This window comes from Hypanus sabinus, chromosome 5 (genome assembly GCF_030144855.1).
Source record: "Hypanus sabinus isolate sHypSab1 chromosome 5, sHypSab1.hap1, whole genome shotgun sequence".
Taxonomy (NCBI): Eukaryota; Metazoa; Chordata; class Chondrichthyes; order Myliobatiformes; family Dasyatidae; genus Hypanus; species Hypanus sabinus.
Window position 1 is genome coordinate 143,833,764 of NC_082710.1, and position 15,142 is coordinate 143,848,905.

A 15,142-nucleotide genomic window follows, 5' to 3' on the forward strand; every position below is an offset into this window, starting at 1 on the left:
TAAGCTAGTGGAGGTTTGAGATCAGAGTTTTCCTTTTCCTTCTAGATGAGCTGTCAACCACAGCTGATGTGCCTCATCTGCCCGAAGCAACTGGTTTTAAGGTGCCAGTAGAATAATAGTTCTTCATATACTATATGGGCCAAGGGATCTGCTTCTGTGCCTCTTCTGTTCCATGACTCCTTGCGTTTTACCTTCAAGATAAAGAGGAAGATCTATGTAATGGTGTGAATGACTTTTAAATTATTTAAAGCATTCTAATGTAGGTTTAGTCCTCTGCTTATAGCTGCTTAATTTCCTTTGTGGGTGTTTGCACAGTCAAACTGTCTGATACAGATGTCCTACTCATAGTATGATTGCTGTGGAAGAAATGTGTATCTCAAGCTATGTCTGCATTTATGTAACTGTCAACTTTATCCATAACTTAAACTTGCCAAAATGAATATAAGTTGCAAATGTTGGAAACACTCAACAGTTTAGTGAAATACATTATCGAGTCATACACAATTTGAACCAATCCTTCCAACCAAGGTGTTCACCTAAGATTTGCCCACATTTGGCCCATAACATTCTAAACTGTTTCCAAAGTGAGTGATATCACCCCCCCCTCTCCCCCCCCCCCCCCCAAACTCCCCTGGGGTGGTAGGGTTGTGCTCAGTAACAAAGGGGACAGCTGAAGAATTACAGGCTTAATTTGAGAATTGAATTACTTATAAGCATTTGATCCTTGGTGCCTCATAATTAATTGCAATGATCACGTAATCACCTCATCCCTTGCTAACCCACTGCTCTCTTAGGCTTTGCTTGAAATGTGTTATAGTTCTGAAAAGCAATGTGACACTTCTGTGTTTGGCATATCATGAGAAATCCAGACTGAATCATGTTATTTCCAGGCCTGGTCCACACATTATTGCCATTCACAAGGTAGTTGTGTTAGCTGGTATGATTCCCATACACTAGTGGTCACCAACCTTTTTAAGCCCAAGATCCTCTACCTCGGCCTTAGAGAAAGGCAAGATCAACCTCAGATCAATTAGTTACATGCATGTGCACCGAGGCAGAAAAGACTGGAAGTAAAACCCCGCAACCCGGAAGTAGAAATAATGTATAAACACCAGGGGTACCCGTCCTTTCATGCACTGCGAACTGGTTTAATATTGACAATGTTCTTGTGGACCGGCTGTCGGCGGGGTGGGGGGTGTCAATCACGAATGGAATACAGCGATGCTCAAAGCAGGTTCCTTATGTCCCGTCTATTCCGCAATTTATTTTTTGCGGCTCTCGGCACTTATCTTCTGTCCTGCTTGCTCACGTTTGTTCTGCTGAAAAAACTCAACGGGTTTGTGTTTAAGTGCAGGGTGTTTGGACTCAAGGTACCGAAGCAGTTTTGAGGGCTTCATTGCCTCATTCAACAGCCTCTGGGCTCAAACTCCCGCCTGCCCACCACCAGACGCCTTGGCCAGGTGCGGCTGGTTGTGGGTGGGGTGAGAGGACAAAGTCAGGGCTGGAGATTGAAGTCCGGAGAGAGCGACTGACTGAGCGAGGAGTGTGTTAGGACACGAGCCTGCCCCCCCTTGCAGAATCTAATGGCAGTAGATCGCAGCGCGGTAGCTACTCTGTTACTTATGAAACCCCGAGCCTGAATTCAGTTGTCTGTGAATATTTTAGCACTGCATTCCCCACTAACATTCGGTGTGCTAAACAGGTTTAGAGACGGCGCCCATCTGTCTGCACTCCAGGCCAGTAGCAACGACATTTCCATCCGGCCAGTTACCTGAGGCCAACCAGTGATCCCTGGCACAAGGGTATCTGCGTTTAGGCGATTGATGGCCTCGCGTGCATTCAAATTCAACAGTGGGCGTGACAGGGAATGAGGAAAGGTGCAGCTGACTCATATCGTTTCCTTGTGGCCCGGTGGTTAGGGACCACTGAATTACACTGTGTAGTGTGGGGGAGCTACACGCATGCACACTGACAGAAAGAACGGAACTAAAACCCTGCAACCCAGAAACAATCTCTCAACAGTACTTGTGTATTTATTTTTCATTTTTTTCGGGATCTACTGGGAAAGCCTCAAAGATCGACCAGTCGATTGTGATCGACGGGTTGGCGACCACTACCATACACTAATCATGCAATGACACAATTCCTGTGAATTAGGCTGTGGTGTTCATTGAAGTAAAGTTCAGAATCTGCCCTTTTGAATGGTCTTGACCATATTTCTCTAGCCTACAGCCCAACCAAGATATCACAGCCCCACTTTACATACCTTCAGGCAGCGAGTCAGGTTTTGCCTGAGCTGTGATGCCATCATAACTTTCCCCTTTATGGATGGCAACACCTGAGGTTGGATTTAAACAATAGGTCATTAGTCCATAACGAAAAGGACAGAAGCAGACCAAATAAAAAAGTGTAAACAGTATAGAGTGGAGGATTTGAAATATAGATTTATACAGCACCAAGCAGCCATCAGCAGCTAATGTGTCTGTGTGAAAAAGTTTTTTTTCAAATGAGACAATGAAACCATTCAGGCTCCTTCAACATTCAAAAAGAATACACTCTAATAAAGCAAGCAAGATCTTGACTTATTTTCAATCACTTTGTGAAAACGTTCAGAAATGGAAAACACTTCAAAGCATGTTTGCCAGCATTTCACAACAGAACAGTGATGGTTCATGTGCTTCATACCAAGTTTCGTAGCTAAATCTGGAAGGCCCTGTACAATTGGAGAACTGATTCAGCCTACAATAAGGGAAGTTCTGAGTGACCAAATAATCAAGGCAATTCTACTCATTGGTAACTCAGTTCAAAGATGAGTGGATGAAATGTCTGAAAATGTGGAGACACATTGTGTAACATACTGAGGGCAACAGAATTTACTCTGCAGGTGGATAAGTCAACTTTGCCAGGCAATGAATCTTTGCTTTTGTTATGTTCCCTTCATAAACTATGAAAGCATGGTTCAAGAGTCGTTATTTACAAGGGAACTAGAAACAGATAGGAAGGGGGAGTCAATATTTTGGGATGTTGAACAATTATTCAAACAGGAGGATATTCTGCTCACCAGCATTCTTGCTTATGCAACACACGGGGCACTAATGGACACAACCATTGGGCTATTACTTACTTGATAAAAGCAGTACCTAACATACAGTGGTGCTAAAAAGTTTGTGAACCCTGTAGAACTTCATAAAATGCAAAGCAGATTGAACAATTAAACAGTGCACCCCCTGAGGCACATTTGGTGGTTTACAGAAGAGACGCATGTGCAGATGTTTTAACTACAGGTAGTCCCCAAGTTACGAACATCTGATTTACGGACAACTCGTACTTACGAACCGAGGAAGGAGAACGCCATCCGCCATTTTCAGTCGTTGCCGTTGACACTGTGTTGAGTGTTTAACTTTGTATTTGGCTTAAATTTTTCTTAGTAAGGTTCACCCTGACCCTGGCCCCCTCCCCCGGTTCCGGTCGGCTGGTGGCTCAGTTAGATCAGCACTGGGCTGGAGAACGGAGTTTCCCAAGTTCGATCCAGTGATAGACCGTTCCCATACCAGATTGATGTCGAGCTCGCAACTCGACCTCGTAAAAAAAAAACACTGCCACCTCCAGTTTAAATTCCCATGCGGAATATTGTGGAGGATCAAATACCCAAACCCAGCACAGCCCCCACTTATCCCATTTAGCCTGTCTCAATGCGGTGGTCCTTTGGACCCAGCGGACCTCGGGAGCCGGCAAAGCTCAGGAGCCGCCGTCTGCAGTGTTTCTGTTCCATTGACGGGAAGCGATCGCGATTGAAAATAAAGTGGAAATAATAAAGCGTTTGGAAAGAGGTGAAATGCCATCGGTCACTGGAAAAGCATTAGGCTACAATTGGTCAACGATCAGAACTATTTTAAAGGATAACGGATAAAGTGAGAATAATGGAGCATGTGAAAGGTGCTGCCCCAATTAAAGCCACAATTATTACTAAGCAATGTAGTGGTTTAATTATTGGAATATATACGTTTCTTAAGTGTTTTATATGCATAGAAAGGTAAAAATATATACTAAGACAAACGTTTGACTAACTGAAGCTACATAATACCGGATGTACTTGTTCTGAATTCTGTACAAATCTGTCTTAAAGACGGACTCAGGAACGGAACTCATGCATAACCCAGAGGCTGCCTGTATCTGTTTGGCTTCACAGTTGCTGCCTGATCTGATGACTTCCTCCAGCAGTGTTCTATTTTCCTCCTGCGATACGTAGAGGTTCCTTGCAACTTTCTTATTTCACACTTTATGCATCTATTTGGACATATTGCTTTTACAAATTGAGTTTCCGAATCACTGTAGCTTTGACACTTAAATTGTCCGTCAACAAAAAGGAGCAATAAAACAAGACTGTGGAATATTGAATTATATTACCATGACGGTAGGATGCAAGTTAGTTGACTGTCCGGTGTATTCACTGCACTTTGTATGCCATGTTCAGAAGGATGCAGAAAAATTTAGATCACTGATTTCAAACCAGAGATTTTCAGTTTAATTAGATGATTTTGTCAAAGTTGTGTTTATTGTCAAAGAGCATATATAGGTCTACATTCACATTGCCTTTGAAGAGAGTGAGGTGAGTTTCAACTGCTGGAAACTGCAGGTATTAGGTAGATTTTCTTCAAGGCCTGCTTGTGTTGGTGTGTAGCTGCAGAAGCTTCATGGAACAAATGCTTACTGTGGTGGGAAGCCGGTAGTTGAGAAGATCCTTCTCAGTGCAGCTCCAGATGGAATGGGTAACAGAAGGCAATTGAAGAAATACCTGAGCATGGCCAAAGAGTTCAAAAGTATGTATGCAGCATAAAGCCCTGAAATTCGTTTTCCCCACAGACAGTCATGAAACAAAGAACCATGGAACCAACTCAAACAAAGAAAAATATCAGTCCCCCCAGGCACAAAAAAGAACACAAAACTGCAGCAAAAAAGAGTGCAAACACAGAATCAAAAGGCATATTTCAGTGCAGTTCAGTGTTCACTATTTGCAGGCCACCCTGATTCAAAAATCGCCCAAAAGGAGCGATCAGAACACATCACAAACCTTACTCCAGCAGCATTGAGGCGAAGACGAGGAAGAGATACATAAACACACACAAACATAAAGCATACATAAACACCCTCTGGCAGCAGTGATCGAGGGGCAGGTAGACCACTGAACACTCACTCATCCTCCATGCTCAGCTCGATGATTTGGATCTTCCTTGGTGCCTTAAGCAGCGAGTGATGGAGTCGAACATGGGTTCACACCCTTTTCCTGGCCTCTCTGCCATTTGTGGTATCTTCTCAGAGACAGTAAAGTGCCTGATCGGTGTGAAAACACACCACTGGAACGTGGCTGTGTGATTATAGAGCGGAAATAATAGAGAGGATTAATTAGAGTCTCTATAAATTGGATGGTCTCTATAAGGATGGTGTATTGATCCATAGTCTAGAGTAAGAGATTCACCTTTATTTTCATCTGTACAGAAAATGCAAACAAACTGAAAATTTTATTGACACACACAGCATGTTGACTGTTTATCCCTTTCCGCGGATGCTGCCTGACTTGCTGTTTCTCCGGCATTTATTGTGTGTTGATCAAGATTTTCAACATCTGCAAAATCTGTTGCATCTATGATTTTTTTTTTTGTTTTATCTGTAATTACCGTTCAGGCTACAGGAGCTCATTGGTTTCAGAAATCTGAAAACTTCAGATTAAACCAAAATGTTTTTGAGCGGCAGGCAGTTCACAGAAGTATTAGAATAAAATTAAAACATCTGAAGTCTACTGTTTATTATAGAGTCTTAGAGCAATATAGTATGAATACAAGCGTTTTGGCCCAACCAAGCCATGCTGACCACTGCCCACCCAGCTCGTCCCAAATTCAGCCCATATTTCACCAAACACCACCCCACCGTGTGCCTTAAATTATACCGTTGTTGTCTGCCTCAACCACTTCCTCTGACAGCTTTTTTATTTATACTCACCACCCTCTGGGTGGAAAAAAACTGCCTCTCAGGTTCCTCTGATTCTTTGCCCTCTCATCCTAGTTTTGGACTCCCTTACCCTGGGAAAAGTCTTTTACCATCCACTTTATCAATCCTCTTAAAATTTTAAACACTTCCATGAGGTCACTTCATATTTTGGAACATTCCACAGAATAAAGACCTAGCCTGGCTAATCCCTCCTTGAGCTCAGGCCCTTTGGTCCTATTCCGCACTCTTTACCGGTTAACCACATCCTTCCCGAGCAACCGCACACAAAACGCTGGAGGAACTCAGCAGGCCAGGCAGCATCTATGGAAAAGAGTAAACAGTCATCCTTTCCAGTCCTGATGAAGGGTCTTGGCCTGAAATGTTGCCTGTTAATTCATTTTCATAGATGCTGCCTGACTTGTTGAGTTCCTGCAGCATTTTGTGCTTTGGCTTTCCACCATCTGTAGATTTTCTCAGGTTTGTGACAGGATGGCCAAAACTGTATACAGTTTTCCAAGTGCGGCCTCATTGACAACTTGTAGATGCTTACCTTGGAACTTGGTGCTGAAAGTTTACTTGCCTCATGTTATAAGATTGACTTTCAAATAACAAAAACTGCCAAGTATTTTTGATCTAATGTAGCAAATAGGAATTACCTGGAAGGGAATGCAATGAGCCTTCTCCAAATTGGGATGGCAGGGATGGGTGTCACTTACCCAACAGGCTGGTATATGTCTAGGGGAAAAGGAGATCCAGCCACTATCCAACCCCACCTCCCGTACACACAGGTGCTGTAAGAATCAAGTTTATGCCGCGCGTACCACACAATATCAAACTCACACCAGATACCATTACAGAATACACTTTAAAGATTTTACTAAAACTAAAAGAGTACTATGCAGTACAGTATATATGGAAAAGAAAATAAAGCAAAAGGTGCCAACTTATCAAAGTTCAGTCAGTTTAGTGCACATCGTTGGAGCTCAACCATTGAACCATTCGACCCCTCGTCGCTTGCCTCTGACCTCCACGTCCTCGCACCTGGGACCACCCTGGTGGTCGACCGAGCAGTGCAGCGCACGACCACCTTCCTCAGCGTCTCCTTCCCTCCTCCCCTCAAAAGACCGCAAAACCCCCCAAGCTCCCAGCCCCACAAGACAATAAATAACATTCCCCATTGGTTAACAAATGAATACAATCCCCATATCAGCAAGTCCAAAACTAAACAACTGCGAGAAAAAAACATTTATCGGACATAAAAGCATTCCTACTCTAGCAAACCAAAGAAGCCATTTTGATTACATACACAGTACATTGTACATGAGTGTAGTGGTTGGTGCAGTTGTTTTACAGTGCCGACGATCACTGATCAGGGTTTGTTTCCCTTAGGGCTTTGTAAGTTCTCCTCATGACCACGTGGGTTTACTCCTGGTGCTGTGGTTTCCTCCCACATTTCAAAGGCATACCATTAGAGTTAGGATTAATGAATTTTAGGCATACTACGCTTGCACTGGAAGCACAGTGACACTTGTGGACTGTTCCCAGCAATTCCTCGCTAACTTGATTTGCTGCAAACGATGCATTTCACTGCATGTTTCAATATTTCAATGTACATCTTAACACATAAAGCTAATCATTATCACGCTATCACCTATGATGTATGGAGTGACTGAATATGCTGGGATTCTATTGTTTAGAGTTCGTAAAATTGCAAGGTGACCTCATTGAAATGTATGAAATTCTTCGAGTGCAAGTAGAATGTTTCCCTTAGCCTAGGAGTCAAGAGGTGAGGTGGGGTGGGGGGGTGGGGGGGTGCGGTCCACACTTTCAGAATAAGGAGCTGGCTGTTTGGGACTGAAATAAGACATTTCTTCATTCATATGTTGGTGACTTTTGGAATTTTCTATCCCAAAGGATGTGGAAGCTCAGTCAATGGTTTCATGCAAAAGGAAACTAAATAGATTTAGGGGGGCAGTAGATACTGAAATCTTCGAAGGAGGACCTGAATTGAAGACTGCCTGATATGGAATTAGTGATCCTACCCACTCATAGTTAAATACCTCTCCAGTTACTTGAGTATGAATCAGTACAGTAGAGCAGTGTATTATTTTCCTTTAATGACTAGTCACTGCATTGTAAAGGTTTATGCTGGGGATGCTGACATAAACGATTAAAATGAGTTGTGTTACAATGAGGTGGGAGATTATCTTGGTTGTTCCTGTACATTAGAGTTATAGTAAAGAACAAAAATGGTCTATCATTTGGAGCTATCCAATTTCCTCTTTTTGTTTTACAGATAAAGCCCCTCTTTCTAAGAGTCTTATGGTGGTGCTCAGTACTGCGGCCTTTATTTTAGCTGTACCGTTTCAACACTATCAGAATTATTTTGTGTACGACTTAAAAGCAATTAAACAAGAGCTTGAAGTAAGTTCATCTGTTTGGCTTGCTTGTTGGCAAATCTTAATTTGTGCCTCAGAATTTAAAAGGACAATTTTATAGATATGTACAATGTTATGATGGATTTTGAGAAGCAAGAATGGGCTATTTCTGCTGGTACAAGACTGAAGTGATTAAGTTTAATGTGAAACCAGAATATTTTAAACAAAGCCATCTTCAAGGCTATTGGGCATAACTTGATTCAAGTAGATTGGGGACCTGTATCAAAAGTTTTGATAGTAAACAAACAATGCTTAATATTTAAAGAATTAATGCAGAGTTTATGACAAAATATATCCTTTCTTCAAAGTTCAAAAGTCAAAGTATATATATTTTTATCAAAGTATGTATCCTTTATACAACCTTGAGACTCGTCTCCTTGCAGGCAGCCACAAAACAAATAGACCCCAATAGAACCCATTAAAAGCAAAAGAAGACTGTTAAACATCCAGTGTGCGGAGAGAGAGGGGCAAAAACAATTTGTGCAGACAGTAAAAGCAATCAAATTGCATTCAGGGCTGAAGTTCACAATGTCAGGCATCAATGCAGCTGATCTAGACATCCACTGGTTGCAGGCCACATCCTCAGTCCAGCACGGATTGAGCAAACTCCACTGAACAGCGAGCCGAACTGGCCCATCTCTCGCTTCTGACCCCAACAATATGGCTTCCAGCCATAAACAAGAGTAGTTACAGATACATAGACTCAAAAATCATGTAGAGTGCAGCCAAAAAGATCAGTAAGCATGAAGGTTGATAAAATTTCACAATTCACCATAGAAGGACTATTCTCCCTGTAGATTCAAGGTAGAAAATAGAAATGGGCTAGTTTCAGAGGGAAGATCTCAGAGGAAATGAGATTTGTTATTGTCTGATGAACCTTATTAGTCTGACCTTCCCTTGTAGCCATGGTATTTCTTGTCAAAAGTTAAATTCCAAGAAGTTTCAGTTCAGAAGTTAAGTTTCTGTTAATTTTGTCTGAACCCCAGCAACAGATCAAATCAAAATGAAACAAAAACAGAAATGATGAAGATGTTCAACATATCAGGCGGCACCTATGGGAGGGGTGGGGGGGGGCAGAGTTAACCTGAAGCATGAAATCCATTTTCCTTTCCACAGGTGTAGCCTCTGTTTCTTGTTTCAGATTTCCTATGCCTGCAGTATTTTTTATTTTCGTCTATATCTGCACAGTCTAACTTTTTTGAATCATAGAGCCTTCAGCTCAACTTGTTCGTGCTGGTTATGCTGCCCAGCAAGCTAGTCCCATCTGCTTGTGTTTGGCCCAGAGCCCTCTAAACCCCTCTTATCCATGTACTTATCTTGATAGTTTTTAAATGTTGTTAATGTATCCACCTCAAATAATGCTCCTAGCAGATAATTCCAAATACTCGCCATCCTTTGTGTGAAGCTGCTCTTTAGTGCCCTTTTAATGTCACTTTAAATCCCTTATTTATGGTCTTAAACCTATGCCCTCATGTTTTTATTACCCCCCCCCCCAACTAGGTATAAGACTCTGTGATTTCATCCTATCTCTGCCTCTCATTATCTTACATACCTCCATGTTCCAGGGAGTGAAGTCCTAATCTGCACAACCTCCTCTTGTAACTCAGACAGCAAACTGGTAAATCTTTTCTGCACTCTATTCCTTGTTTAATAACATTGTTCCTATCTCAGCACAATTCTCTGGGTGCGCTCTCACCAACATCAAATATAAGTGTAACACAACTTCCCAACTCTTATAATGTTTCCCTGACTGATGGAGGCCAGCTTGTTAAATGGTGCCTTCACTGCCCTGTCTACCTGTGTTACTACTTGTGCTCATATGTCCCTCTGTTCCATAACACTCTGCATGACTCTACCATTCACGCTGTAAGTCCTGGCATAGTTTGATCTTCCAAAGGCAGTCCCTCATATTAATCTAGATTGAAAGCCATTTCTAATCCTCAGCCCACATACCTAGCTGATCAAGATTCCCCTTCTACGCTATCTGCAATACTAACTATTTTAATGTCATCTGCAAACTTACCTTGTTCATCCAAATCACGCCAACAAACATTGGCCTCCAGTCTGGGAAACAACCCTTGACCATTACCTTCTACTTCCTACCACAGAGCCAATTATGAATCCAATCCGCAATCTTCACTGGATCCTTTAAGACATAACCTTTCAGACTTCATTAAAGACCTTGCTAAAATCCGTATACACGATAACCACTGTCCTGATACTCTTGTAAACTAATTTTGAATTTTACTTATTACTTCAAGTCTATGCATTTGCAAGTTATTCTTTTTGAAGTTACTCTAATCAAATCAAATCTAATAAGGTTGAAGGAGCCACATGTTGAGAAAGGTAAACATAAAATTATCTGGTACATTTTGCTGTCTTCAATATCGATTCTGCTTTCCTTCCCAGCATGCCTTAAAACCTACCTCTTCAGTTGCCTTTTTCTCTCTGAATCACATCTACTCCTTTCTGAGCCAAGGTTGTGTTAAAATTAAAATACATTTCATTTCATTATCTGAGAAAAATGGACACCTTTCCTCTGTGTTATATTGAAGGTTTTGTAGTCCCTATTGTATCAATTATTCCCAGTATTATTCCATCAATGCATAAGTTTCCTCTTTAAGCCTGTGGCGATGTGAGGCTGTTTTTGGTACTGTAACTACTCTTAACAAAACTTATGTCTGATTAACAAACAAATTGCTGGAGGAATTTGATGGATCAAGCAGCATCTGTTCAACCCACTGAGTTCCTTCAGCAGTTTGTATTTGTGCTCCTGATTCCAGTATCTGCAGTCTCGCATGTTTTCATGTCTAGTCAACTTGAAGCGAAAAACAAATGTCCATACAATTTTCTCAATTTTTCTCCAAATGTCCAATCATCAACATCAAAAATTCTAATCTAAATCAAAATCTGTTTCCCCAACATCATGCTCATAGTGGCTAGAGCATTGTAATTAATGATTTCATGCCTTACTTCCTGTGCTTCTTCCTCCATCACCATCTTTCCTATCTTCTTTAAATCCATTTCTATCTTCTGTCATCTCTCTTTTTGTTCCCTTTCCTCTTGTCCACCCATTATTCTTTGTCATTCCTTTCTTTCTCCATTTCTCATTCTCCCTCTCTCAAAAGGAGAATTCATGGAGTAACTGCTTATCATATGAAATATTCTTAAATCATAAATCTTCAGTCTGTGATTTTTTGCTCTCTTTCAGATATGGAGAATGATCTTTGCTCGGATAGTTTGTCTCGACCTCAAGGATGTGTTCTGTAGTTGCCTTCTTATCTACAATTTTAGAATTTTTGAAAGAAGATATGGCAGCCGAAAATTTGCAGTATGTTCAATTTTACAGTGTTTATGATTTTATCTTTATTTTAAACTAGAAAAGCTTATTTCTTGGCTTGCTCTGAAATCCCCGCTGCTCATCACTAAAGTAAAACCATGACATCTTTTGCTTATATTTGAGAAGGAAAACGGAGCCTGTATAACATTTCATCAGTAGACATCACTTCCAACAGTGCAATGCCTTCTCTGTGCTGGAGTTATAGAGCATTACAGCACAGATACAGGCCCTTCAGTCCAATAAATGCGTGCTGACCACATTGCTCACCCATCTAGTCCTAATTTCCTGTGTTTGACCTGTACTCCTCAAAGCCCCTTGCCTCTGTGTACTATCAAATTGCTTCTGAAATTATGCTATTGTTCCTGCCTCAACCACTTTCTCTGGTAACTCGTTCTATATTCTCACCATACTCAATGTGATAAAGTTGCCCCTCAGGCCACTTTTAAATATTTCCCCTCTCATCCTAAATCTATGCTTCCTAGTTTTGGGCTCCCTAATCCTGGGGAAAGGACTGTTACTGTCCACCTTATCTGTGCCTCCCAGAATTTTAAAAGACTTTTGTCAGGACTTTTTTAAGAAATAAACTTGGAATGTAAGAGAATGAAGGGTGACCTTATTCTCACTCCTGGCCAATCCATCTTTATAACATCCTCGTAAATCTCTTTTGTTCTTTTTATATAAACCACGTCTTTCCTATAACAGGGTGACTAAAACTGTACAAAGTTTCCAGTCTGCGCTGTCAGCATATATTTGTAGTTGAGCATCTGGAGGGGATTTAAATCTCAGTCATGTGATTCAGGCCAACATAGCCAACTAAACCATAATTATATATAGACACTGGATGAATTCCTCAGTTTCACCCCGACTTCTGTATATTCCTGCATCTGAAATCTGCTGCAGTTTTATTAATTCAGAAATTGGGAGAAGTATTAGGTGAACCTGAATGGGTGTGTGATGGTCAGCGCAGATTTGGTAAGGTTAAGTCCCTGTTTCCGCGCCTTCACTGACGTCTAGCCTGACCTATGTATTTCTACCAGTTTCTGTTTTCACATTTTGTTCAACATAGCTTTGTTGAAATAACTAAAGCACAAGAAATTAAATATTAAGTGTTAGGCACATGGTATTTTAAAGAAGTTAATTGATGTGGTGAAGCTCTTACAGATTTTGACAGAAGGCTTGTATTCTTATCTCCCACACTTATTGCCCATTTCTATGTGATGTTAAGTAGGTGGTGATGAGTCACTTTCTTGAGCCACTGCATTCTTTGTGGTGAAGGCCATCTGGGGTGAGTGTCCCTGAGTTTAGATGTATGTGCACAGGGCAGTTTGGTACAAAACTTGGAAAGAACTTGCAAGGTTTTGTTTCCATGCAACTGCTACCTTTTGTGGGTTTAAGAGATTCTTGTGAAGAACTTGGTGAGCTGTTGAAAGTTATGTCGTACGGAAACAGGCCCTTCAGTCACCAGCTATCAAGCATCCGTTTACACTAAACCTACACTAATTCCATTTTATGCATCACATATTCAACACCCCCAAGATCTATCACTCACCTATGCACTAGGTACAGTGGCTAGTTGCTGCATACAGTCGGCCCTCCTTATCCGCAAGGGATTTTTTGGTATCCAAAAAATGAGGTTGCTCAAGTCCCTTATTCAACCTGTATCAATGTTGTGGATCTTAGGACCCAGTGGAACCCCAGACCTTATTTAACCTGTCTCAGTGCGGTGGACATTACGGCCTGGCAGCCGAGCTCTGAACCCACAGTATTTCTGTTCACAAAAATAATTATGATTACGATTGAAAATAAAATGGAAATAATAGTGATCGGAAAGAGGTGAAACGCCATCGGTCATTGGAAAATTGTTAGGCTACAGTCGGTCAACGATTGGAACAATTTTAAAGGATAAAGTGAGAAAGGCCCTGCCCTGATGAAAGCTACAATTATTATGAGGCAATGCAGTGGTTTAATGATTGGGTTTTGGGTTTATGATCCTTCACATCAACCAGGCATGGAAGGAGACCGCACTCGGAAGTGGTCTGTCACTGGATCGAACTCAGGAACTTCCCGAGCCTGGCGCTAAAACATACATTCTTAAGTGTTTTATATGCATAGAAAGGTAAAATATATACTATATACTAAGACAAATGTTTGACTAACTGATGCTAAATAATACCATTTGTACCGGTTCCGACTACATAGTAAGAGAACTGACGATTTTTTTTCGATCCCCGATCCATGGTAACCTACACACATCCTCCTGTATACTTTAAATCATCTCTAGGTTACTTATAATACCTAATACAATGTAAATGCTATGTAAACTAATTGTTATACTTAATTGTTTAGGGAATAATGACAAGAAAAAAAAGTCTGTATATGCTCGAACAACAAGTGCTGGAAGAGCACTTCGGGGTTTTCTCGATTTGCAGTTGGTTGAATTCGCGTATATGGAACTTGCGGATAAGGAGGGCCGACTGTATTTAGAATGTGGACAGAAACCAGAGCACTAGTAGGGAAACCCATGCAGTTATGGGAGAGCATGCAAACTCTGAATAGACAGCAGCAGTCAAGATTAAACCGGGTTGTTGGAGCTGAAGGCAGTTGCTTTACTATGTTGCCCCATAGATTTATGGATATTGCAGATTATGAGTTTGGTAGAGTGGGACTAATGTGGTAGAAGCTGCAAGCAATCGGTTGTATGTATAAAATATCTGTAACTATGATTGGTTACATGGGAAGTTGTTATCTCTTCCTTCTAGTCCTTCCTTCTGGGTTCCTGGGTGCTGTGCGCAGTTATGGACTTGCTGCTTGTGGAAGCCCTGCATCATGCACTTGACATTACTGTGGACGTCTTGCCGTCTGGTTTGTAAGTTTATATTCATTTCTTCTTTAGTTTTCCAGACCCATGAACCTTCCCAGTTCAGAATTTAATCATATAGTTTAAAACGCCCATTGACTATAAGAATGAGAGTTTGTTGCACTTTTGGAGATGCTGTGTTTTGTGTAAGATGCTAAAGATAGGAAGACTTGCATTGTCGACCTCAGAATGCCAATAAAGTGTAGTTACTATAATGCAGGAAATAAGGCAATCAGATTGGACACAGAAGTTGCCATGAAGTTATCAAATGTATGTCTTTGCGGTGTGGAAGGAAAATGGAGCACCCAGAAGAATCTCACACAGCTGCATGCACATTAACAAACTCTTTGCTGAAAATGGGAAGATCTGGATGGGTAGGCGGGTCGCATGGTTGCTTAGTGGTTGGCATAACCCTTTAGAGTGCCAGCAATTGTTATTCATTCCTCCCCCGCTGTCTGTAAGGAGTTGGTAGTTTCTTCCATTTACCCCGTGGGTTTCCCCAGACTGGACTTATATCCTGCA

At 41.4% G+C, this 15,142-nt stretch overlaps 1 protein-coding gene across 1 annotated transcript in view; it reads left to right on the forward strand.

Annotated features, from left to right (window-relative positions):
• The window catches only part of ubac2 (UBA domain containing 2), a 189,419-nt gene that overhangs the window by 1,830 nt on the left and 172,447 nt on the right, over positions 1–15,142 (forward strand). Inside the window, exons 2-4 of the mRNA XM_059970503.1 lie at positions 8,282–8,409; positions 11,635–11,754; positions 14,523–14,629. Coding sequence (XP_059826486.1) covers positions 8,282–8,409; positions 11,635–11,754; positions 14,523–14,629 — 355 coding nt within the window. The remainder of the gene's footprint in view (positions 1–8,281; positions 8,410–11,634; positions 11,755–14,522; positions 14,630–15,142) is intronic.